At 33.7% G+C, this 24,519-nt stretch overlaps 3 protein-coding genes across 3 annotated transcripts; all 3 read left to right on the top strand.

Annotated features, from left to right (window-relative positions):
• The first annotated feature begins 6,481 nt into the window (after positions 1–6,481).
• LOC132612311 (receptor kinase-like protein Xa21) lies at positions 6,482–7,050 on the top strand. Its single transcript, XM_060326607.1, has 2 exons — positions 6,482–6,576; positions 6,681–7,050. Exons 1-2 carry the CDS (start codon positions 6,482–6,484, stop codon positions 7,048–7,050), a joined length of 465 nt encoding a protein of 154 aa, XP_060182590.1.
• A 5,206-nt stretch (positions 7,051–12,256) lies between these two features.
• LOC132612310 (LRR receptor-like serine/threonine-protein kinase FLS2) lies at positions 12,257–12,882 on the top strand. Its single transcript, XM_060326606.1, has 3 exons — positions 12,257–12,351; positions 12,464–12,523; positions 12,567–12,882. The coding sequence occupies exons 1-3, from the start codon at positions 12,257–12,259 to the stop codon at positions 12,880–12,882; spliced, it is 471 nt and encodes a 156-aa protein (XP_060182589.1).
• Positions 12,883–19,140: 6,258 nt separating this feature from the next.
• LOC132612309 (LRR receptor-like serine/threonine-protein kinase EFR) lies at positions 19,141–23,060 on the top strand. Its single transcript, XM_060326605.1, has 4 exons — positions 19,141–20,188; positions 20,278–20,493; positions 20,619–22,628; positions 22,720–23,060. Exons 1-4 carry the CDS (start codon positions 19,141–19,143, stop codon positions 23,058–23,060), a joined length of 3,615 nt encoding a protein of 1,204 aa, XP_060182588.1.
• Positions 23,061–24,519: the final 1,459 nt, after the last annotated feature.

Below are 24,519 nucleotides of genomic sequence, written 5' to 3'. Positions count from 1 at the left end.
TAAAATAAGCAAATAATGAACTTCAACCAAGAAAGAACGGATTTTATAAGAGAAGAGTTAGATATAGGCTATGACCATTAATAATCCAGTTGAGTCTTTAAATCGTTCGACCTATGGATTACTAGTTGACGGGTTGATGTTAACTTTATGAGTATCTTTCGAGTTGCTCGCAAGCCTGTAGATGCTACTATAACGCCTATATTCCTATAGTCGCTAGAGGTAATAAGAACGCATTTACTTCTCCGTATTCAACTAAGCAAGGCTAAAGGGTATATTCCTATCCTCATTAGCAAACGATTAATTGAACAAGCTATATTTATTCTTATTACGCATGCAAATTCCCTATCCCTAGTTCAATTCACACGCAACAGATAGTGTCTAATTAGTGATCAAGTAATTAAACAATTAAGCACAAGAATAAATAAGCAACCCAAAAATATGAAAATTTAATAGATAGAAACGATAATCACACGTCAACTTTCGTGTTTGTGTCAAAACCCTAGAATCAAAGAGTTTAGCTCCACATAAATATGGAGAAAAAACAACAAATCATTCGAATAAAAATGTCAAAATAAGTACTACAGAGAAGAGAAGATAAAACCCTGTAACTACGGCCTCCACGACGGCTCCAAGCTCTCTCTAGGTCCAAAGTTCTGAACTAAGGGTTTCAAGTCATCCAAAATTATATAAAAATCGTGTAGAACATGTATTCATAGGGTACTAAAAAGCCTGGGCTTTAAAAAACCAAATTCAAATCGGAAAAGAAAAACAGCTGAAAATAAGCCTGCGCCCCGCCCGGGGCATCGCACCAGGCGGCGCCTCAAGAGGAATTTCCAGTGCTTCTCCTTTCTCGGCCACTTTGCTGCATCTTCAATTTAATTGCTATTTTTTCTTCACTTGGTTCCACGCAGACAAACTCATAGTGCACATTGTCATTCCTAAAACTTGTTCCACGTAGACAAATATTTTGGTTCTGGGTATTCCATTAGAAACCTTCACCATCTAATCATTACCACATTAATTGTCCAATTACAAGCCGTCAACATGAATATTTGTGTAACACTCCTTTTCACTTATTTTTTTTTTCCGCGTTTTATTCAATTTTGCTTCAAATCTCTTCATCTTCACACCGCTTTATCCCTACCTAGTAAAATATAATATTAAGCACAACCCACAATAATTAATAATCAAAAGGCAATTAAAAGTACTACAATATAAGGCAACAATGAATAAATATATGTAATTTTAGGCCGACCGTCATTTAGACTCGGCGCAGACCTTGATAATATGTGAAGAATCCTCCACATCACCATCACATCGATCACAGTTTGGTGAGTTAATTTTATTTTTTCTGTTAAATCTAAGCTCATTTGACATAAGTCTATTATGTCGGACAAGCCATATAATGTATTTTAGCTTTTCAGGTATATACGACTTCCATATGGATTTCCGGTCAATTGACGTAGCTAATGACAAGCAATTTCATATGTTGATTTAGTACTAAATTGTCCACTGCCTGTTCCATCCCAAGTGAGTTTATCTGGAAAAACAACACTGTTAAATACAAACAAAGATAAAATATTATTTTATTACAGATGGGTTAAGGTGAGAAGCATATGTTAACTCATTCTCCATCCAGTTAGACGTCAAATACTTGAATAGTAATCCAGTTAGTATCAATAGTAATTGTGTCAATGATAGGCCCATAAACCACCACCAATCAAGCCAAAATTCATCGATCTTCCGTTACCCAAGATCCATTTGGCTCCCTTAATCATCTTTCGTTTTCATAACATATTTCCGAAAATCGGATGCATTCTTGCTTAGAGTATCAATTCAATATACTTTGATTTTGAACATACTTAGTTCGAATCACCTGGGTCCAAAGATCGTTAAGAGTCCAAGCTAATTTGAGCCCATATTTTTGTAAGCATCGCAAGACTGATTTCCTTACACTTCCTAATAACCAAATCACCTTACTTTTACTCTTACAAACAGTATCCCAATTGATCAGGTGCACTTTCTTTTTCTCTTCTGTATCAATCCATATACTTTTTTTTTATATAAATTCTATCGATATTTGTACCTACCCTACCAAGTAGAGTATTAGTAAACATTGCATATGTCGGTAGCACATTGACCACTGAATTGATAAGAGTAGTTCTACCTGTAAAGGGTCAAAAATATTGTTCATGTGGTCTGGATTTTTTCTTAATTTTGAACGTTGATGCCAACAGGACATTGTCACTTTCAATTTTCAGTTCTGGCATATCTTCATGTATTCAATTTATTCTTGATGTATCTAGATTTAGGTGCAAATGAGCATCCTTACAATTGATAAGAAAAATTAGTGGATGACTCCTTTCTGATTCAAACACTAGTACTTATATTTCTTTTCTTGGTCTTCCACTTGAACAATGAAAATCTTTTTTTGTTCTTGTCAAGGAGGGGCATTTGCGTACAAATGCGCAAAATTGACTTTTACAAAAATTGTGGTTATAACCTAACTCCTCGCCCATCTTGTGCCATATAGTTTGGAAATTTCGTGGTATTGGCAGCCAGCCCTACCTGTCTTAAAGACTGACTGTCACTTTTGCAAAGCAGGCAGTTTTGTCTGAAGTTGCCCTCTTTGGTTAAAAGTTAAAAAACTGGATATGTTTTAAATAGCATCTGTAAAAGTGGTTAACTGGTGCAAATACTCCATAATTTTGCCATCATATTTGTGGTTGCATGACTTGGTTGTCTCCACTTGCTCATCTTTATGTGCCACATAATTACTTGGAAAATTTCTCTAATATGAGTGGCTTCAACACTTGAATATCAAATTGATTACAAGGTAGTGGAATTAATTAAGTCTGCACATGAGGAAGACAAGTTGAGATGACAGAACGAATGAAGAAATGTTTTTTCTTGTTCCTTCAAGAATATTTGAAAGCAAAGTCTACTAAAAATATATTTTAAAAATCATGAAGACCAAAAAGGATATATTGCTATTTAAAGTCCCAAAACCACATCGTTACTAGTCATTCCATATTCCTACTAATTTATGCAATTATGGAGATAGCCTTCACCTTTGTTCTCTTAATACTACTCCTGCTGTTTCACTTGGTTGTGGCTAGTTTAGCCATGACTCACACCAACATTACCACTAATCAATCAGCTCTTCTTTCCTTTAAATCCCAAATCATTCAAGACCCCTTTCACTTGTTGGCTGAAGGTTGCTCTCCAGCTATTTCTGTCTGCCATTGGGTTGGAGTCACTTGTGGTTCTCAACACTAGAGATTGACGTCATTGAATATTTCCAACATGGCTCTTACAGGCAGGAAATAATTTGCCGGAAACTCTCCCATTAAACATAGGCAGGAAATAATTTGCCGGAAACTCTCCCATTAAACATAGGTTCTATGATACCCAACACTGAAGGCCTTTATCTATCTAGTTTAAATCTTTTTGGGACTACACCGCATTCTCTCTCCAATTGTTTCAAACTCATTTATCTAGGCCCTTCTGATAATAGACTCACTGGTCTGATTTCCAACTCCCTTGGATATTTGACTCATCTAAAGTACCTATTCTTGCGGGGAAACAATTTAATAAGTGACAATACATTAAGCTTCTTGACTTCCTTGTCAAATTGTAGAGGTTTGGAATTTCCTTATCTATCTTCGAACCCTCTAAATGGAGTGCTTCCAATCTCCGTAGGAAACCTTTTCAGTAATTCTCTTCTACAGATTGATGCTGTTGATTGCAGAATTAAAGGGGAAATTCCAAAAGGAATTGGGAACTTAAGCAAATTAATAGACCTTGATCTTTCTGGAAATGATTTAATTGGATAAATTCCCACAACAGTTATCAATTTGAGATTCCTTCAGCTCTTCAACTTGAGTCACAATAAGCTCTCCGGATTTATTGGAGACAATCAATGTAAATTGCAGAACTTGGGCTATTTACATTTGACTCAAAATCAACTTTCGGGATCTATTCCTAATTGTTTGGGGAATTTAACTTCCCTTCAGGAGATATTTCTAGGTTCCAACATACCAGCAAGCTTATGAAACCTCATAGCAGCCCGCCTTAGCGGTGACATGTCCGGCCAACTAGGCACGGTGGAATAACAAGCAGCCCGCCTTAGCGGTGACATGTCCGCCAACTAGGTACGGTGGAATAACAAGCAGCCCGCCTTAGCGGTGACATGTCCGGCCAACTAGGCACGGTGGAATAGTATCGCCATATAATCGCAATAGACTCATCATCATTACACCTCTCATAGGCATATCATAGTCTTATCATAACTTAACATCATCATACATTCATCATTAATATCATACATTCATCATTAATATCATACATTCATCATTAAACCTACATTAAAACTTGGAGGTAAACATGGCTATGTCGGGGTGACATGAGGTCGTGAACCCCCGACTACGTTATGGAATGATCTTAATCGTCATGTCTCACCTTGGAAGGACTAGCATTTTAAGGTGAGTGTACGCAAGGAAAATCATCATTGAAACTATACTTAGCATCATTAGCTTCATGGACATCTTATATTACTCTAGGATTCTTTATACCTATACTCATCATCGTCGTTATCTTACTTGTGTCGTATCTCCTTTCTTTATCATATACGTAGGTAGCTTTTTATAGTCATGGACTTATAATTTCCATTATTGTATCTATAGTATATCTCTTACCTTTATCTCATATGAAATATGAACATAGACTCGTAAATTTTCGGAATGTTAGTCATAGGACATGGATTAGAGCTTATAGACAATCTATAACAATATCGGGGTGACGTAAGGTCGAGAACCCCAGATTACATTATGGAGTGACCATATTCATCATATCTGACCTTGAAGGAACTAACATTTTAAGGTGAGTGTAACAAACGAGCAACCTCAAGGAATCGTAAATAGGGTCATTAGATTGTAAAAACATCATATCGTATTCATAGCAAGAACTTTATGGAATTAGCATATCATGAACTTTAGAACTCCTAGGCTCAACTCGTAGTCATCATCATCATACTCACATCGTATCTCTTTTCTTTATCTTATGAAAAGCCTTTTATAACCATAGACTCATAATTTTCGATGTGTAGGAAAGTTAGGGAATTATAGGAGAATTCATACCATGGAGTCATGCCTTAGAAAGAAAAGACTATCCTTACATACCTCTTTCGTTTAACAATTTCCATCGCTTGATTGTTCTCCTTCAATGCTCACGTTTCTACCTTGAAGAGAATTCGCATTCACATTAGCTAATCGATTATATGAACGTGCTTACTAAAGCTAAAGAAAATTGGGCAGCATTTCCTTTGGTTATACAACCTTCCCCATATTGTATATCAACTCCCAAACATTTATAATAACATTCACAATATCATAGCCAACAATCTTCATTCATCTACATTACCCTCATTTCACAATTCCACTTGAATTCATCCATAATCATGGTCATAGTATACCAGTACGTTTTCTCACATATAATGCTTATCCCATGTCCTTAATATCATTTATAGCATAATCGTAATCACAATATATCAAGAATCATTACTCAACTCAAGCTACTACTCACCAACATCACTATTCTCACATTAGAAACCCATTTTCTATATCTCTCTACATTCCAAGTGTTTCAACTTCTCAATACCTTAAACAACATAGAAATACCATAAAACTTACCTTAGATAGTGTAGGAGCAAGTTTTGGATGATAATCTTTCACTTGAAGAAAAACCCTAGCTTCAATCCAATGGGGTTTCGTGCCTTGGATGAACTCCAATGAGTTTCTTACACTTGATTTCCTTGGTTTAATGAAGTTGATCATAAACTTCTCTTGAGTTCTTGTGGATGAAGAGTAGAGAGGGCTTTCTAGAGTGTTCTTGAGGTGAGAGGTGAAAATGAAATGAAATAAATGAACTTGGGTCCTCCTTATATCCACTTAAAATTTGTCCCGACCAGTTTCTACGGACCAACATATGGTCCGTATAAATTATACTGACCGTATGTTTGGCCGTAGATTTGGTCCAGAGAGGGATGCTGATCTGGGCTGATTATACGGTTGAACATACGGCCAGTATGTTTGGCCGTACAATGCCCAGCTTTTCCGAACTATTTCTCGTTGACTCGTTTGATCTCCAATCCTTATGGAACCTTCTTGACACTTGTTTAACACCTCCTTAACAATCTAAGGGACGTTATAGCTCTTCTCCAAAACATCATTAAATCATCATTACTTAGTTACTCATAAATTCTTTCTAATACATAACGTATACCTTGTCTTTCTTGGCAAACTTTCTTCTTTTACTTCGAATGTCTTTGAAATCTCATTTAGAATCATCAAACATTATTTCTTACCTATCAAAACACGGTATACGTCGCGCCCTTCGTTAGTCTATTCACTATACATGAACGAAAAAAATTCCGAGGTGTAACACGCCATGCCGCACTAGTACTTCAAAGCATAGATCCAAAATGAGAAAAGTACTTGTTATATTTCTACTGGCTGGAATTGCACTTGTTGTTAGATCCTATTGCTTTTGCACTTGTATGGATAAAGTTTATAAAAGGTAAAAAGAAATGATCCTCGACAAACATCTGATTCATCTTATGTCGTCTCAACAAGAGGAAGAATTTCATACTATGAATTGTTCCAAGCAACTGATTCACTTAGCGAGAGCAATTTAATTAGTTCTGGGAGTTTTGGCTTTGTTTGCAAAGGCATCCTCAGAGATGGCACCTTTATTGCTGCTAAAGTGTTCAATCTGCAATTGCAAGCAGCATTTAGGAGTTTTGATACAGAATGCCAACTTTTGCGCAACTTTCGCCATAGGAATCTCACCAAAGTCATCACTAGTTGTTCCAATCTTCAATCTAAAGCTTTGGTACTTGAGTACATGCCTAATGGGAGCCTCGATAAGTGGTTGTATTCACACAACTACTTCTTAGACATCGAGCATAGGTTGAGTCTAATGATAGATGTGGCATGTGCATTGGAATATCTTCACCATGGATGTTCATTGCCAGTGATTCACTGTGATTAGAAGCCTAGTAACGTCTTGTTGGATGAGGACATGGTTGCTCACCTACGTGACTTTGGCATTTCAAAACTGCCTTCTAAATGAGAGTGTTTCGTACACTAAAACTTTAGCAACATTGGGTTATATTGCACTACGTAAGTAATCTCTTAATTAATTACTTTTGAATATATCTCTTAACTATTGTCAACCAGTAAATGCTGAATTTAAGAATTGACTAGTCGTAGAATATGGACTGGAGGGATTGGTGTCAAAAAAATGCGATGTTTATAGTTATGGGATTATGTTGATGGAAACATTTACAAGGACAAAGTCTAGCGATGAAATGTTTGATGGAGATCTTAGCTTCAAGCAACGGGTGAGCAATTCACTCCTACATTCAGTAATGGAAGCTGTCGATGCCAACTTAATAACACCACGGGATAATCACTTAGATAGAAAGTTAGAGTATGTTGATCCATCATGAAGGTGACAACGGATTGTTGTGTTGAATCTCCTAAAGGAAGGATCGACATGAAAGATGTTGTAGCGAGGTTAAAGACGATCCAGATTCGACTTCTTGCACGTTGAACAAGTTCTTATTAGAAAATTTGCTTCCAAATCATCTCATGTATAACTAATGTTTGCAATAATATTTAGCTTCAAATAGGCTATAGGTTTGTGTATTTCATAAGATAGAGAACTAATGGTATGTATATCTTTTCTCTTGAATTTTAAGTGGTTTTGGCCTAATCCCCCTCATTTGTTTTTCCTTTTTATTTTTAAGGCTCAGTACAACTGATTTTCGTTTACACTCAAACTACATCATGAATTCCTTATTTAACAATGTAAGCAAATAGCTTTCAACTATATCGGTTCAGAACTTTACAGTACAAAATCATTCACTCAACTAAGGGACTCACTTAGGCAATTGATCAGCAACAAGTTGCCTAATAGTTTCAAAACTATGGGATTTAAAATCTCTAGTTACAGCATAATATTAGTCCCGATCTCATAATGTTCTCCCAATGAAATTACCAAACAAAGAAAACACGGCACAGCATCACAACCATCGTTGAATTTTTTGCAGAAAATTAATGGCACTATAAAATTTTCAATTCATAAAGTTTGTAACACAGGGAAGAGTTCGGGATTTCATACCTGACCACGTTGTTCGGATATTCTATTTCCAGTTCAACATACCAGTTTGAAGAATGTGAGAGCGTTTAACTGTTTATAATGAATAGATAGTGGATGCAGTTATTAGAATTAAAGGAATTTGGAAGGAAAGAAGAGACTGACAGTAATTCATATTATGAGCCATAGTATTGCATATTTACCAGTAATTGAGAATATCGTGAAGGTAAATATGATTGGATTTTTTTTCTGAAAATAGATTGCGAAATTTGTATCTATTGATTTTCATCTCTTAGTTCTTTATCTCTCAAAATTGTCAGATTATCATTATTTTTCTATTTCACAACTTTATTCATGAATGACTGTTGTTTTAAATTATAACATTGACAGAGTTTATGCTTTATATTAACTTTTAGGAATGTAAGATATGTAGTTTGATAACATTGTTTAAGGAATTGTGATATTGTAATTGTTTGAAAGCTAACAAGTTAATATTATTGCATGTTATACTTATAAATACATACAAATCCATTTTAATCTTCTTAAATTTTGATGTACTCTGTATGTCTTTATGTTATTATGTTGTGTTTACTAATTTCTACATTTAAAGATTAATGGGGTACGTTTCGCACCGTACTAAATAAAATATCTTGTCTCACATTCCCGCTTTTTAAAACATTAGTGCTATTGATGGCACTCATTTGATTAGTTTGAGTGTCGCTAGAGCGCAATCTTGAATATTCCGAGTGTTACCAAAGGCACTCTTTTTTCTTTAATGATGCATAAGTGTTGAAATATTTTTCCTATCAACCAAAAAAAAAAAAAAACGCTATTGACAAAAAAGTCATTTAAAGCAAATAATTCTCACATAAAAATTCTTATATTATAGTATAAAGCTGCATAATCGATTCTAGCATAACTAATCATGAACCAAACGACCATATTAGTTAATTAATTTTTTTTTTTTGGTTCCCATCCAGTGTCCAGTACCCGCATTGGAGCTCGACTATATCATTTAAAGTAAATAATTCTCACATAATAATTCTTATATTATTGTATAATGCTGCACAAACGATTCTAACATAAGTAATCATGATCCAAACGACCCATATTAGTTAATTAAATATTTTACATAAACCAAACTTACTTCTATCCAAATATTGTCAATTCGTTATGTAACTAAATATCTATGGACTAAATTTGGAGATTGGCATTTATGGCAATTGTGGACTTACTGTGTATTTACAGAAGAAGACTTGGATTTAATCAAAAGTCTTTCTCTTTGGAAAAAGGAAAAAAAGCAAGGTTGTACTGAAATTAGTTAAGTCTTTGGACCTGCGACGGGGTAAATTTATTTCATTTCATATAGTTCAGAAGAAATCTTGGCCTTTTTTTTTCTTCTAAAACTTGTGATTTAAAATATGTCATAAAAGATTCAGAGTTAAATAGAAAGTTTAAATTTAAATTATTTAAATATAAAAAAATATTATTCTATTTTTGACATACAAAAAATATATGATAAATTGTAATAGAAAAATTAATAAAACTCTTATATAATACAAAATACTCCAATCGACGTTTAATGGTGAATTAACATTGACAGAGTTTATGCATTATATTAACTTTTAGGAATGTAAGATATGTAGTTTGATAACATTGTTTAAGGAATTGTGACATTATAATTGTTTGAAAGTTAACAAGTTAACATTATTGCATGTTATACCTATAAATACATACTAATCCATTTTAATCTTCTTAAATGTTGATGTACTCTGTATGTCTTTATGTGACATGTTGTTTTTACTAATTTATAAATTAATTTAAAGGTGTTTTGGTGTACGCTTCGCACCGTGCTAAATAAAATACCTTGTCTCACATTCCCGCTTTTTAAAAATATTGGTGCTATTGATGGCACACATTTGATTAGTTTGAGTGTCACTATAACGCAATCTTGAATATTCCGAGTGTTGCTAAAGGCACTCTTTTTTCTTTAATGATGCATAAGTGTTGAGATATTTTCCCTTTCAACCAAAAAAAAAAAAAAAAAAAAAAAGATGCTATTGACAAAAAAAGTCATTTAAAGCAAATAATTCTTACATAAAAATTCTTATATTATAGTATAATGCTGCATAAACGATTTTAGCATAACTAATCCTGAACCAAACGACCCATATTAGTTAATTTTTTTTTTTTTTGGTTCCATTCAGTATCCAGTACCCGCATTGGAGCCCGACTATATCATTTAAAGTAAATAATTCTCACATAATAATTCTTATATTATCGTATAATGCTGCATAAACGATTCTAGCATAAGTAATCATGAACCAAACGACCCATATTAGTTAATTAAATATTTTACATAAACCAAACTTACTTCTATCCAAATATTGTCAATTCGTTATGTAACTAAATATCTGTGGACTAAATTTGGAGATTGGCATTTATGGCAATTGTGGACTTACTGCGTATTTGCAGAAGAAGACTTGGATTTAATCAAAGTCTTTCTCTTTGGAAAAAGGAAAAAAAAAAAAAAACAAGGTTGCACTGAAATTAGTCAAGTCTTTGGACCCTACGACGGGGTAAATTTATTTCATTTCACATAATTTAGAAGAAATCTTGGCCCTTTTTTTCTTCTAAGACTTGTGATATAAAATATGTCATAAATGATTCAGAGTTAAATAGAAAGTTTAAAGTTAAATTATTTAAATATAAAACAAATATTATTCTATTTTGGATATACAGAAAATATATGATAAATTGGAATAGAAAAAAAGTAATAAAACTCTTATATCATACAAAATACTCTATTCAACTTTTAATGGTGAATTACTCACATTAGCCAAGTCTTTGGGGTCTCTCAAAGGAGAGGGATTGTTGTGGGTGTAAAATACGGAGAGTATGTGCACGAAAATACTATTTTAACCTCCACATTACTGCTCGACCACTGTATATGTCACTACACCTAATTTGTTTTGGGAAAGAGTTACAAATGCCCTCAAGGACGCGAAAATCATAATATCTTGCCCTACGTTAATAGTTTGACCCAACATGCCCCTATTGTCGCTTAATTGAGTCAAACATGCCCTTATTTCACACAAGACCTCAATTGACATAATTAGACGACTAATTAGATTAATTAGTTTATCACGCCCTAAACCTTTTCTCAACCCCTTTTAAATTGTTATACTTTTACCCGAATCCTAGACCCAGTTCTGAATTTTTCAAATCAGTTCAAGTGAGTTTAATTCTTTTCCCTCTAATATGGGTAAATTTCGAGCTAAGTTTAGGCATTTGGAGTATTATTGAAGTCATCTTCCTCGTTTATTTCTCTCGATTGTTCAGGAAATGTCTCATTGCTCTAGTTCTCAATTCATATGAGTATAATTTTTAAGCAACAGGAGGGAAACATTTTAATAAGCGACACTAGGTCAAGCTTCTTGACTTCCTTATCAAATTGTGGATATTTAAAACTTCTATCTCTATCTTTGAACCCTCTAAATAATGTGCTTCTAGTCTCCTTAGGAAACCTTTCTGGTACTTCTCTTCTACACTTTGACGATTATGGTTGCGGAATTAAAGGGGAAATTCCAAAAAGAATTGGGAACTTAAGCAACTTAATATACATCGATATTTCTGGAAACAGTTTAATTGGATTAATTCCCACAACAATTAGCAACTTGAGATTCCTTCAACTCTTTAACTTGGGTCACAACAACCTCTTTGGATTTATTGGAGACAGTCTGTATAAATTGCAGAACTTGGACTATTATACTTGACTCAAAATAAAGTTTCAAGATCTATTCCTTATTGTTTGGGGAACGTACGTATCTTCCCTTTAGGAAATATTTCTAGGTTCCAACAAATTGCATTCAAACATACCAGCTAGCTTAGGGAACCTCAAAAATCTCTTGGAGCTAGATTTATCCTCAAACAACTTGGGTTACCTCTAGAAATTGGAAATCTAAAGGTCGTGATACATATAGATCTATCAATTAATACATTTTCAAGTGGCATTCCCGGAGAAATTGGTGGCTTGCAGAATCAAATAAATCTTTCTTTGAAAGACAACAAATTGCAAGGATCAATTCCTGGCTCAATGGGCAGCATATCCACTTTGGAATTTCTAGACCTTTCTCATAACAATGTTTCAGGATCAATTATGAAGTCTTTGGAGAAGCTTTTAAATCTCAAGTATTTCAATGTTTCATTCAATAAGTTAGTTGGTGAAATCCCCTCGAGCGGTTCTTTCAAGAACCACTCCAGTTTGTCATTCATGTATAATGAACCATTGTGTGGTTCTCAGAGATTTCATGTTCTGCCATGCTGCACTAGTACTTCAAAGCATAGATCCAAGAGAAAAAAGGTACTTTTTCTAATTATACCATATGGAATTTCACTTGTATTAGTCTCCATCGCCTTCGCGCTTATATGGAGAAGGTATATAAGATGCAAAGAACAAATCCTCAGCAAGCACTTGATTCATTCTCTGTCGTCTCAATGAGAGAAAAAACTCCATACTATGATTTGCTCCAAGCAACTGATTCACTCAAGGAGAGCAATTTGATTGGTTCTGGGAGTTTTGACTCTGTTTACAAAGGCATCCTTAGAGATGGGACTTTAATTGCAGCTAAAGTGTTCAATCTACAATTGCAAGCAGGATTTAGAAGTTTTGATATAGAATGCGCAACCTTCGCCATAGGAATCTCACCAATTCATCACTAGTTGTTCCAAGCTTGAGTTTAAGGCTTTGGTGCTTGAGTACATGCCCAATGGTAGCCTTGATAAGTGGTTGTATTCGCACAACTACTTCTTAGACATCAAGCATAGGCTGAGTATAATGATAGATGTGGCATGTGCGTTGGAATATCTCCACCATGGTTGTCCATTGCCTGTGATTCATTGTGATTTGAAGCCTAGTAACTACTTGTTGGATGAGGAGATGGTTGCCCACCGAAGTGACTTTGGCATTTCAAAACTGCTTTACGAAGATGAGAGTGCTTCTTACAGTAAAACTTTAGCAACATTAGGCTATATTGAACTAGGTAAGTGATCTATTAATTAATGGGTTTTGAATATTACTCTTTCCTTTTCTCCACTAGTAAATGTCTAATTAAAAGTTAGCTAATTGTAGAGTAGGGACTTGAGGGGTTGGTGTCAGCAAAATGTGATGTTTATAGTTATGGGATCATGTTGATGGAAACATTTACAAGGACAAAACCTAGTGATGAAATGATTCATGGAGATCATAGCTTGAAGCAATGGTGAGCACTTCACTCCCACATGCAGTAATGGAAGTTGTGGATGCCAACTTAATAACGCCATGGGATAATCACCTAATGATAAAGAGAGATTGTGTGGTATCCATCATGAAAGTGGCAATTGATTGTGGTGTTGAATCTCCTGAAGGAAGGATAGACATGAAAGATGTTGTGAGGAGGTTAATGACGATAAAGATTCAACTTATTTCATGTTGAGCAAGTTCTTATTAGAAACTTTTCTTCAGAACCATCTCGTTTGTAACAAAAGTTTTGAATATTATTTAGCTTCAAATAGGCTATAGTTTTGTGTCTTTCATAACATAGAGAATTGATGGTATGTATACCTCTTTCCTCCTGAAATTTTGAAGTGTTTTTGGCCTAATACCCTTGTATTTTTTTTTCTTCCTTTTATCTCTAATATATAGAAACAATAACGAGTAGCTTTTTATTCAATTGCTTTTTGAATTGCTCTTAACAATTGTTATCCAGGTCTCAACCTTCATTAGTGATTCGATCTTGAATCTTCCTCTATAACTATTCTCAGGGGTGTATGTAGCATTAAAGATGGGGTTCAATTGAACCCTTATATAACTTTCAACGCGGAGCATAAATTTATGTGTAAAAATTTAATAAAATCACAATAAATAGTAGATATGAACTCATAACTTTTGAAATGAATGGGTTTAATTAAGAATCCAAAAAAGTTAAACTCCTAAAGTTTAAATTATTAATCTGCCTCTGACTATACAAGATTATTTATTTTTGTATTTTCAATTTGTTGTCGAATCCTTTGATGTCTGTTTCCTTTTGGGCTGAACCAACAAAGGTGGTTCTTTGTTAGCATAGAAAGGTCGTACTGCAAAAGATGCTTAAAGAAAGAATTATATCAATTATTAAGAAGTAATTACACGTATTAATTATTTTTTGTGCAAGTACAGTTCTATGAATACTAGTTTCAATTGACCTGTGCTAAGCTCGGACCCAAACTACATTTACATTTAATTTATATTTGCAACTTTTTTGTGTGCTTTCTTGCTACTCTTGGTTTTTGTTTGCTTTTGTAACAATATATCAGTTGTAAAGGTAGTTCGATAATTTCTCATTGTTTTGAAAATATTAAATCATATAAAAGTTTTTGTAAGTTAGAAAACAACATTTTTCTTAGAGTATGTTTAGACTTCCTTTTTTTTTTTTCTTCAAGCAAACGCATGCACTAAAGTTCCTCTCCTCTTTATTATACTGAATTTTTGGGATTAAAGTCTTTAATGATTCAAATTGAGTTTTACCTTATGTTGGATTAACTTAATTTTTTCTCAATTAAACTTATATTGGCTAACCCATTTTTGGAAAAATTTACAGCATTCAAGTAATACAAAAATTATTTGATGCTACAATTTGTCGTATGACGATGTTAATGAAGTTAACTTATAAATAAAGATAGCATGTCAAATTAAAAGCTTTTGTAGATGTTCCTTCAATTAAATCATACAAACGGAATTGAAAAGTTAATGAAATTATTTGTTTTTCTTACTTTAATATTTCCTTTTCCATTAAAAAAATATGTTAAGTAATGATTTATTTTTTATTTATTCTTAATTTAATTTATTTTCTTAAGTAATATATAGTGTAGTTTCTTCAACATGTATGCAGTTTTAGTATTTCATGTTTAACTAACCATTTGTTCTAAATTATATAAAACGTTGATTATCTCCTCTTTTGTAAAAAAATCCAATATCTGAAAAATCACTCTCGTTTGCAATTATTTAGTAGTATTATTATTTGGAGGATAACTGTATTTTTTTAATTACTTTTTTCCAATATTTTTAGCTATGTATGTTTAAGCATGTACTAAGGTAGAAAGTGAATGTCACGATAATATTTTGACTTGTCTATAATAAATTTTATAGGAAACTTTTGGATCAATTTTAAATTTGGTTGAATAAATAAGATTTTTTGTAGTGTCAGTATCACATTTTTCACATCATCACTCCTTGTAACATCTAAAAAGCCCATATACAGTTATTCAAATTTACCAAAATAGGTGATTCAATTTCAAGATAATTAAAGCTTCAATTAGGGATAAAATGCACAAATGTTTAGGAAAAATATTGAATTCATAAAGTTGGTAATACAGAGAAGAGTTGGGGATTTCATACCTGCATTATGTTTGTTGTTTAGTGTATTTTACAGTAAAGAAGGATAATTAATCAAGTTAAGGCATCAATTAAGTGAGAGTCAAGCTGGCAATTAATGTCTTCATCTTGTGATTAGTGAAAAAAAACTTTTAATTTAACAACCCACCCTCTCGCACACCGCAATAAACGCCCAAATAATCTCTCTTTTTCACGAAAAAAAGAAGTAAAGTGTGTACTTTCTTCTTAAAGTCAATGACGGACGGATATAAAGTATTTTCTTTCTATTTTGGGTTGATAGTCTTTAGGGCCTGTTTGAAAAGTGACTTAATTGGAATTAAATGTAATTACACAGTTTGACATGTTTGTCAGGATAAATAAAAACAAATTCTTATATAAATTTTATGTGCTTTTTCTAAGAGGTACAAAATACGTAAAAATTGTGAAGGATATAGAATAAGATTAGATTCATAATATAATTAAATAAGAGACAATAATTTTTCATATAAAATAATAATGTTATTAATATAACGAAGAAAACTTGGTTATAAGCTTGTTACATAAAATTAGAAAAGATTGAGGTTTATATAGGAATTGGGAAAAGGTTCAAATATGTCACTAAACTACGAAATGACTCATATATGTCACTTGTAAAATTAAGGGTTTAGATAATGCCACATAACAAAATTTGGTAGTAATAAAGTTCTGTTAGTGAGTAATGGCAAACCCAAAATGGTTATAGCGATGACATTTTTGAGCCCAACTATTAACGAGTGCATAAATGGGTCTTTTTTAATAGTTTGATGACATATTTGAGTCTTTTCCGTTTAAACAATAATTGATTTCCAATTTTAAATTTCTCTTTTAGAATGGTTAACGTTAAAAGGTTACAACTCAATATCATATGGTTGCTTTTCATAGCTAAGTTACCGGGAGGTACCAAAAAGAACTATACGCCCAATTCTAATTCCCTTTGGCTTTCAAAACATGCTCTAAATGAATGAGAAACTAAAGACTATATATATTAATAACATAATACATAAACAGGCCCTCAAACTTAACCTCAGCTAGCAAGTATGCCTTCTAGCTTTGGGTGTGCACAAGTAGGCACCTCAACTTTTCTTCATTTTGTCAGTTAAACACTCTAACTTACCAAACGATCATCTAGACAACTCCAAAATTTATGCGTCACGTCAGCATTTGTGTTTACGTGTTCAACTTTATACAAGTTGAGGTGCCTACTTATGCACATTCAAAGTTGAAGGTCATATTTCCCAGCTGAAACCAAGTTTGAGGACATGTATTATGCTTATATTAATGAAAGTAAATACACTAACAAATGTCCCCAATGAGTTCCAATGTTTTGAATTATATCCTTAGTATATAAATTATTAGTAATTACATCTTTTACTAAAAGCGCAATTTATTTTAGATGTAATTAAACTAGCTAGCTTTTGAAATTTTGTTCCAAGCGAAGTATTTAAACATTAAAATAAGGAATAATTTCAGAGACATCCCTCCATGTTTACCTTTATTTCACTCACCTCCCTTGTGATTTGACATATTACACTTCAGTTATTTAAATAAATTGTGAACAACACAATACTTTACCACATTCTTCTTCCCAATTTGTGTTGAGAATGTTTAACTGACATGAAATTTAAGAAAAAAAGAAAAATTTTAAAACTTGTGTGACATGCCAAGATTATTCTCGTGGCTGAAAATCATGTCATTAATAGTATAATTAAAAGCTTACTATCACCACCAAAGAGCTTAATATCAAATGATTTTTTAACCTATAAACTAAATGTGTCTATTTTTAAATAAACTAAAAAGGAAACCATATCATTTAAAATGAGACAGAGAGAGTGATAGACAATATAGTTGTTAAAAATAATTAGAAAAAGTAATTGGTCAATCAATTATTCCTCAATTTTAATAACAAGTTAGTTATTGTAAAACTGCAAGAGATGACATATTGTGAAACTACGATGAAAGCAAGACTCGGATTTGATCAAGTCTTTCTCTATTTGGGGGGAAAAAAAAGACCTTATTGACATTAGTCAAGTCTTTTGGACGCACCAGAGGAATTCCTTTTCTAATTACAAACTTTAGGGGAACAACAAGTATAGCGACTCCCAAAATAATAGCCGAAAAAATGTATATATATATATATATATATAATTTTTTTATATACTTTATGTATATACAAAAAATATACAATTTATACACTTTGTGGCTAGCAGATGTAAATAACTTCGGTTGACCGGCCAATTTGAACTCCGCCTTGGTCAAGTCATTGGGGCCACTTTAAGGATTGTTTTAGTTGTTAAATACGAAGAAAATAAGGAGAAGTATGATTTGGTGTTCAATATGCGCATAAGAACTATTTTATCCTCCGCAGCTACCCCTCTACCACTATTTTCTGGTCATTCAAAAGAAGCTAAATTGGATTAGGTTAACTCGATATTTTAAACTTAAAATTTATATATTTGAAAACTACATGAAAAGTATTACAAATTGCAACTTTTGTCATATCAATTTAGTGAAAAAATACATCTTAAATGATGGTAAAAGTTCATACAGTTTGAATTTAGAGAAGCGAAAAGAGTCATATAAATTGGGACAGAGAGTATTTTTTTCATGTATATAGCAGTGGCCACAGTGCATGTAGGGGGAAACAATTTAATATCTAATCAAATATTTTCTTGAAGTTTTCCCCAAATTATTTTAGTATGTAATACGCTGTGTTTTTAGTGCCAAATATTCCCACTGATTTGCAGTGGAAAATATAGAAAGAAAATTAAAAAATACCTTTTATTTTATTTTCTCACTAATTCAATGGAATATTCGTAAAAGTAGTCACTGACTATTTTTTAGTGGAAAAACAATGATTTTCTAGTAGTGGGAGCATATGTCAGTTGTACAACCTACTAGTAGCGAAAATTATTTTGTCTCTACCAAGAATATTTTAGAGGCTCGGATATCGATTTGAAGGAGTATAATTTAATTCCATCAGAATATGATGAAACTCAATACATTTCTCGATGTTATACATACGTAATAACATCCCTATTTATAATAGTTTTTAAACTTACTTTAGACATAAACTAGAATTGTCATGGGAATTTGACTATATAACTACTAATAAATTATAGATTGAAACTACAACGTACTTCTTGAACAGAGGAAACAATAAAACAATCTTTATTAATTAAGGATGTTATAATAATCCTTTAAGGATGTTCTAATAATCCTTCTTCTTTTCGAGTATTTTGTAAGCAATGTTGAAAATGATTAACGAAATCTTTTTTACTGTTTAATGTGAAAACTTAGTAAAGTTGTATTCTTCTTTCTTTCTTTCCAATTGTGTTTCAACTAATATATATTTTTATATAGAGAGAGTTGATAGAATGAACGAAAAAAGGTTTTCAATTAGATTAAAGCCAGCTAGGCTACAAGAAAAGGAATTTAAAAAGACCATGAAGACCAAAAAGAAGATCAATTGATCACTATTTAAAGTCTCAGAGCCCCCGTTGTAACAAGCCAAGCCTAGTTGATCTTTCTAATTATTTCTACACCACCTACTAATGGAGAAAGTCTTAACTTCTTTTCTTTTGTTATTTCACTTGGTTGTGGCTAGTTTAGCCGTGACTCATACCAACATTTCTACTGATCAATCAGCTCTTCTTTCATTGAAATCCCAAATCAATTCGGACCCCTTTCACTTGTTGAATGAAAGTTGGTCTCCGGCTACTTCTGTTTGTCATTGGGTTGGAGTCACTTGTGGTTCTCGTCACCAGAGAGTGAAGTCATTGAATATTTCCAACATGGCGCTTATAGGCAGAATTCCCGCTGATATCGGAAACCTGACATTTCTTGTTTCTCTTGACCTTGGTAGCAACAATTTCTATGGAAATTTGCCTCAAGAAATGGCGTGTTTGCGTCGGTTAAGGTTTATTGGACTTAGTTTTAACAACTTCAGCGGGGAGGTTCCGTCATGGTTCGGGGTCTTACACCAACTTCGATATCTGTTTCTAGGGAATAATAGTTTCAATGGTTCCATCCCTTCTTTATTTTGTAATATTTCCACGCTTCAATCTTTGGATTTGACATTCAATTTCATAGGGGGGGAAATCCCAAGAGAGATTGGAAATCATAAACATCTAAGATTTTTAAGCTTAGGAGGAAACAAGTTTATAGGTTCTATCCCTCCGTCTCTCTCAAATGCCTCAATGTTGGTGAATCTAGCCCTTGATTCCAATTTCCTTCAAGGAAACATCCCAGAAGAGATTGGAAATCTTCAAAACCTAAAAATTTTGGTAATAGAAACAAATCAACTTACAGGTTCTATACCATTCTCGATTTTCAACATTTCCGGAATTGAAATCATTGGACTCCAAAATAATACTTTATCAGGAAGTCTTCCTGATGATATGTGTGATCATCTTCCAAAGCTTGAAGTGCTTAGCCTAAATCAAAACGAGCTACGCGGTCATATGCCTCTAAGCTTGTCAAACTGTTCGAAACTTCAACTATTGGGTTTAGTTTCTAACGAGTTTGATGGACCCATACATAGTGAAATTGGACATCTAAGTAACCTGCAGTTTTTGTACCTCGGAGAAAACCATTTCGAAGGTTGGGTGTTGAATGTTAGATTTTCTTTTAATTAACTACTTCCTGGAAAAATTCCATCACTCATAAATTATATATTATTTTTTTGGCAGGAATGATTCCACAAGAAATTGGGATTCTAGGTAATTTGGTGGAATTAAGGCTAGAGAGAAACCAGCTTATAGGTTGTATCCCAATCTCCATATTCAATATCTCCTCGCTGCAAATTTTGGCACTGATACAGAACAATCTCTTTGGACCCTTGCCTGGGGAGGTTGGCAACTTGACCAAATTGCAGTTTCTAGAGCTGAGAGAAAATATGCTAACAGGTACGTCTATTGCAGCTAGCTTGCTATGAGTGAACTAACAAAGTAAAATAATTACTAGCCGTTTCTTAGTTATTTCGATGTTTAACAAAAAAAAAAGGTTATTTCTGACATTCATACTTTTGCAGGTGAAATACCGAAAGGCATGAGCAGTCTCATTGAGTTGGTTTATATTGACTTGGCTATGAACAAATTTGTTGGCTCACTTCCCATGGAGATCTTCAACATATCAGGGATAAGAACTATTAGCCTGGTACAAAATAATCTGACAGGAACTCTCCCATTAAATATCGGTTCAACGTTACCCAACATTGAAGGTCTTTATCTGGGTGCATTAAATCTTTTTGGGATTATACCTCATACTCTCTCCAATTGTTCCAAACTCATTCATCTAGACCTTGCTAATAATAGACTCACCGGTTTGATTTCCAACTGTCTTGGATATTTGACTCATCTAGAGTACCTACTCTTGGCGGGAAACTATTTAAGAAGCGACATTATGTTAAGCTTCTTACCTTCCTTGTCAAATTGTAGACATTTAAAATTACTTGACATATCTGGGAATCCTCTAAATGGTGTGCTTCCAATCTCCTTAGGGAACCTTTCTGGTACTTCTCTTCTACACTTCAAAGCTTGTAATTGCATAATTAAAAGGGAAATACCAAGAGAAATTGGGAACTTAACCAGTTTAATAGACCTCGATCTTTCAGGAAATGGTTTAATTGGATCAATTCCCACAACAATTAGCAACTTGAGATTCCTTCAGCTCTTTACCTTGAGTCACAACAAGCTCTCCGGATTTATTGGAGACGATCTATGTAAATTGCAAAACTTGGGCTATTTACACTTGACTCATAATCAACTTTCGGGATCTATTCCTAATTTTTTGGGGAACTTAACTTCGCTTCAAGACATATTTCTAGGTTCCAACAAATTGCATTCAAATATTCCAGCAAGCTTAGGGAACCTCAAAAATCTCATGAAGCTAGATTTATCCTCAAACAACTTGGTTGGATCTTTACCTCCAGAAATTGGAAATCTAAAGGCTGTGATATATATGGATCTGTCAGTGAATAAACTCTCAAGTGACATTCCTGGAGAAATTGGCGGCTTGCAGAATCTAATACACCTTTCTTTGAAGGATAACGAATTGCAAGGAACAATTCCTAGCTCAATGAGCAACATGTTGGCTTTGGAATTTCTAGATCTTTCTCATAACAATGTTTCAGGATTAATTCCCAAGTCTTTGGAGCAGCTTCAAAATCTCAACTACTTCAACGTCTCTTTCAACAAGTTGGTTGGTGAAATCCCCTCTGGCGGTCCTTTCAAGAACCTCTCAAGTCAGTCATTCCTGTTCAATGAAGCATTGTGTGGTTCTCAAAGATTTCATGTTCCGTCATGCCGCACTAGTACTTCAAAGCATAGATCCAAAAGGAGAAAAGTACTTGTTATATTTCTATTGGCCGGAATTGCACTTTTTGTATTAGCTCCTATTGCTTTTTTTCTTGTATGGATAAGGTTTATACGAGGTAAAAGAAATGCTCCTCGGCAAACATATTCTGATTCATCTTATGTCATCTCAACAAGAAGAAGACTTTCATACCATGAATTGCTCCAAGCAACTGATTCACTCAGCGAGAGCAATTTGATTGGTTCCGGGAGTTTTGGCTCTGTTTACAAAGGCATCCTCAGAGATGGGACTCTTATTGCTGCTAAAGTGTTCAATCTGCAATTGCAAGCAGCATTGAGGAGTTTTGATAGAGAATGCCAAGTTTTGCGCAACCTTCGCCATAGGAATCTCACCAAAGTCATCACTAGTTGTTCCAATCTTGAATTTAAAGCTTTGGTACTTGAGTACATGCCTAATGGGAGCCTCGATAAGTGGTTGTATTCACACAACTACTTCTTAGACATCGAGCATAGGTTGAGTCTAATGATAGATGTGGCATGTGCATTGGAATATCTTCACCATGGATGTTCATTGCCCGTGATTCACTGTGATTTGAAGCCTAGTAACGTCTTGTTGGATGAGGACATGGTTGGCCATCTAAGTGACTTTGGCATTTCAAAACTACTTTCTGAAGATGAGAGTGCTTCGTACACTAAAACTTTAGCAACATTGGGTTATATTGCACCAGGTAAGTAATCTCTTAATTAATTTCTTTTGAATATTTCTCTTTCCTTTTTTCAACTAGTATATGCTGAATTTTGAAAATTGACCGATTGCAGAGTATGGACTGGAGGGATTGGTGTCAACAAAATGCGATGTTTACAGTTATGGGATCATGCTGATGGAAACATTTACACGGACAAAGCCTAGTGATGAAATGTTTGATGGAGCTCTTAGCTTGAAGCAATGGGTGAGCAATTCACTCCCACATTCAGTAACGGAAGTTGTCGATGCCAACTTAATAACGCCACGGGATAATCACTTAGAGAGAAAGTTAGATTGTGTGGTATCCACCATGAATGTGGCAATGGATTGTTGTGTTGAATCTCCTAGAGGAAGGATCAACATGAAAGATGTTGTAGCGAGGTTAAAGATGATTCAGATTCAACATCTTGCATGATATTGTTCTTATAAGAAACTTTTCTTCTAAATCATCTCATGTGTTACAAATTTTTGCAATAATATTTAGCTTCAAGGCTATAATATTGTGTACTTCATAACATAGAGTATTAATGGTATGTATACATCTTTTTCTTTAATAGAACTCAATAACTTGTAATGCTTTTTATAAAAAGAAATATATTATATTATGTCCAGATTTCCTCCTAGTGGTACTCTTTTAGTTTCTTCTTGTGAAACTTAACTAAAAAAATCATGCACAAAATCACCTACAGGTTCAAATTTCAAAGCACAGAAACAAAAAGTTCAGTTGTTAAGATTCTTTCAAGGCTCAATATAAATTATTTCAATTGCACTCAAACTATATCATGATTCCCGCCATTTAACAATGTATAACCCAACGGGTGACTCAACTTGCCTATAAGAGGCATTTTTGCAGAAGCAAACATAGACTGCGAAGATACTCTAAAAAAAACTTGCGCCTCCTTTCAGTTAAAACTTTCCTTCATTTCTCTTAGGTGACTTCTTCCAAAATCTCATTTTTAATTTTGTTGGGTTGAGTTCTTGTGATATAAGAAATCAAAGAGCACAATTTTGATTTCCAGAGTAGGCATTATATTCTTTTTTGATGATAAGGGAACCCGCAATCGCTACCGTTTGGGTGCGCACAGGGTAAACTCCCTTCCTGTGTAATAGCCCGCAAACCACACAGGAGAGATAACCCGCACTAGGCAAGCCATGTGCGACGAGCTCGACTTAGAAGGCAAATCCCCTACTTTTATAGGCAGGGGGTTTCGAACCTGAGACCTCCATTTCGAACCTTGGGAGGGACTTTCCCATTAACCACTTGCACAGTGTGGGGGGAATTGCTATCCTAAACATAGTTTCCTGAAGCGCCTTGCCTATTCGTTCTGTGTTTTCCATCTAATTCTCTTTTACTGTTTTCTCTCTTTTGTTTATTAAATTTGTCTTGCATAAAGTTACTTTATTATATTATTTTGATTATTCTACCACATGAGGGGCTTTTCCTTTTGTTAAAAAAAATATTTGCCTAGTTTTTATAATTAATCTCCTATATTTAGTGTTAGAAAAATATGGTTTCAGAAGTGGGTAAGAAACAATCCGGCTTTGATAGAGTAATCTCTATCTTTAAGGAATTTAAGCCTCACATTTCATTGCTGCAGGGATGGTGGCAAAATTCCTTCAGGATTTTACAAAATTTTTGAAATTCGAATACTAGCAATTAATTCAAATTTCCCATAAGAACAAAATGTTGTGATTTGTAATGAAAGTGAAAGGGAAATTTTTTTTTATTCATATTTAGGAATAATCAGGTATTTATAATACCAAATTGTCTATTCAAACCAACAGATACATCTCTTACAAATAGGTACCTTTTAGGAATAGGTACCTTTTCAATCGCAACCAGTCATTTTAATGACTGAAAACATATTTACCAA

This window comes from Lycium barbarum, chromosome 9 (assembly GCF_019175385.1).
Source record: "Lycium barbarum isolate Lr01 chromosome 9, ASM1917538v2, whole genome shotgun sequence".
NCBI classification, from domain to species: Eukaryota; Viridiplantae; Streptophyta; class Magnoliopsida; order Solanales; family Solanaceae; genus Lycium; species Lycium barbarum.
Note: the sequence above shows the minus strand (reverse complement) of the source record. Positions and strands in the feature narration are given on the sequence as shown.

Coding starts and splice junctions, on each gene's coding strand:
- LOC132612311 (XM_060326607.1), top strand. CDS start 6,482: ATGAGAAAAGTACTTGTTATATTTCTACTGGCTGGAATTGCACTTGTT. Junction 6,577..6,680: donor ATGGATAAAGTTTATAAAAG/GTAAAAAGAAAT, acceptor TGATTCACTTAG/CGAGAGCAATTTAATTAGTT.
- LOC132612310 (XM_060326606.1), top strand. CDS start 12,257: ATGGGCAGCATATCCACTTTGGAATTTCTAGACCTTTCTCATAACAAT. Junction 12,352..12,463: donor GAGAAGCTTTTAAATCTCAA/GTATTTCAATGT, acceptor TGTGGTTCTCAG/AGATTTCATGTTCTGCCATG. Junction 12,524..12,566: donor ATAGATCCAAGAGAAAAAAG/GTACTTTTTCTA, acceptor CACTTGTATTAG/TCTCCATCGCCTTCGCGCTT.
- LOC132612309 (XM_060326605.1), top strand. CDS start 19,141: ATGGAGAAAGTCTTAACTTCTTTTCTTTTGTTATTTCACTTGGTTGTG. Junction 20,494..20,618: donor GAGAGAAAATATGCTAACAG/GTACGTCTATTG, acceptor ATACTTTTGCAG/GTGAAATACCGAAAGGCATG. Junction 22,629..22,719: donor ATTGGGTTATATTGCACCAG/GTAAGTAATCTC, acceptor GACCGATTGCAG/AGTATGGACTGGAGGGATTG.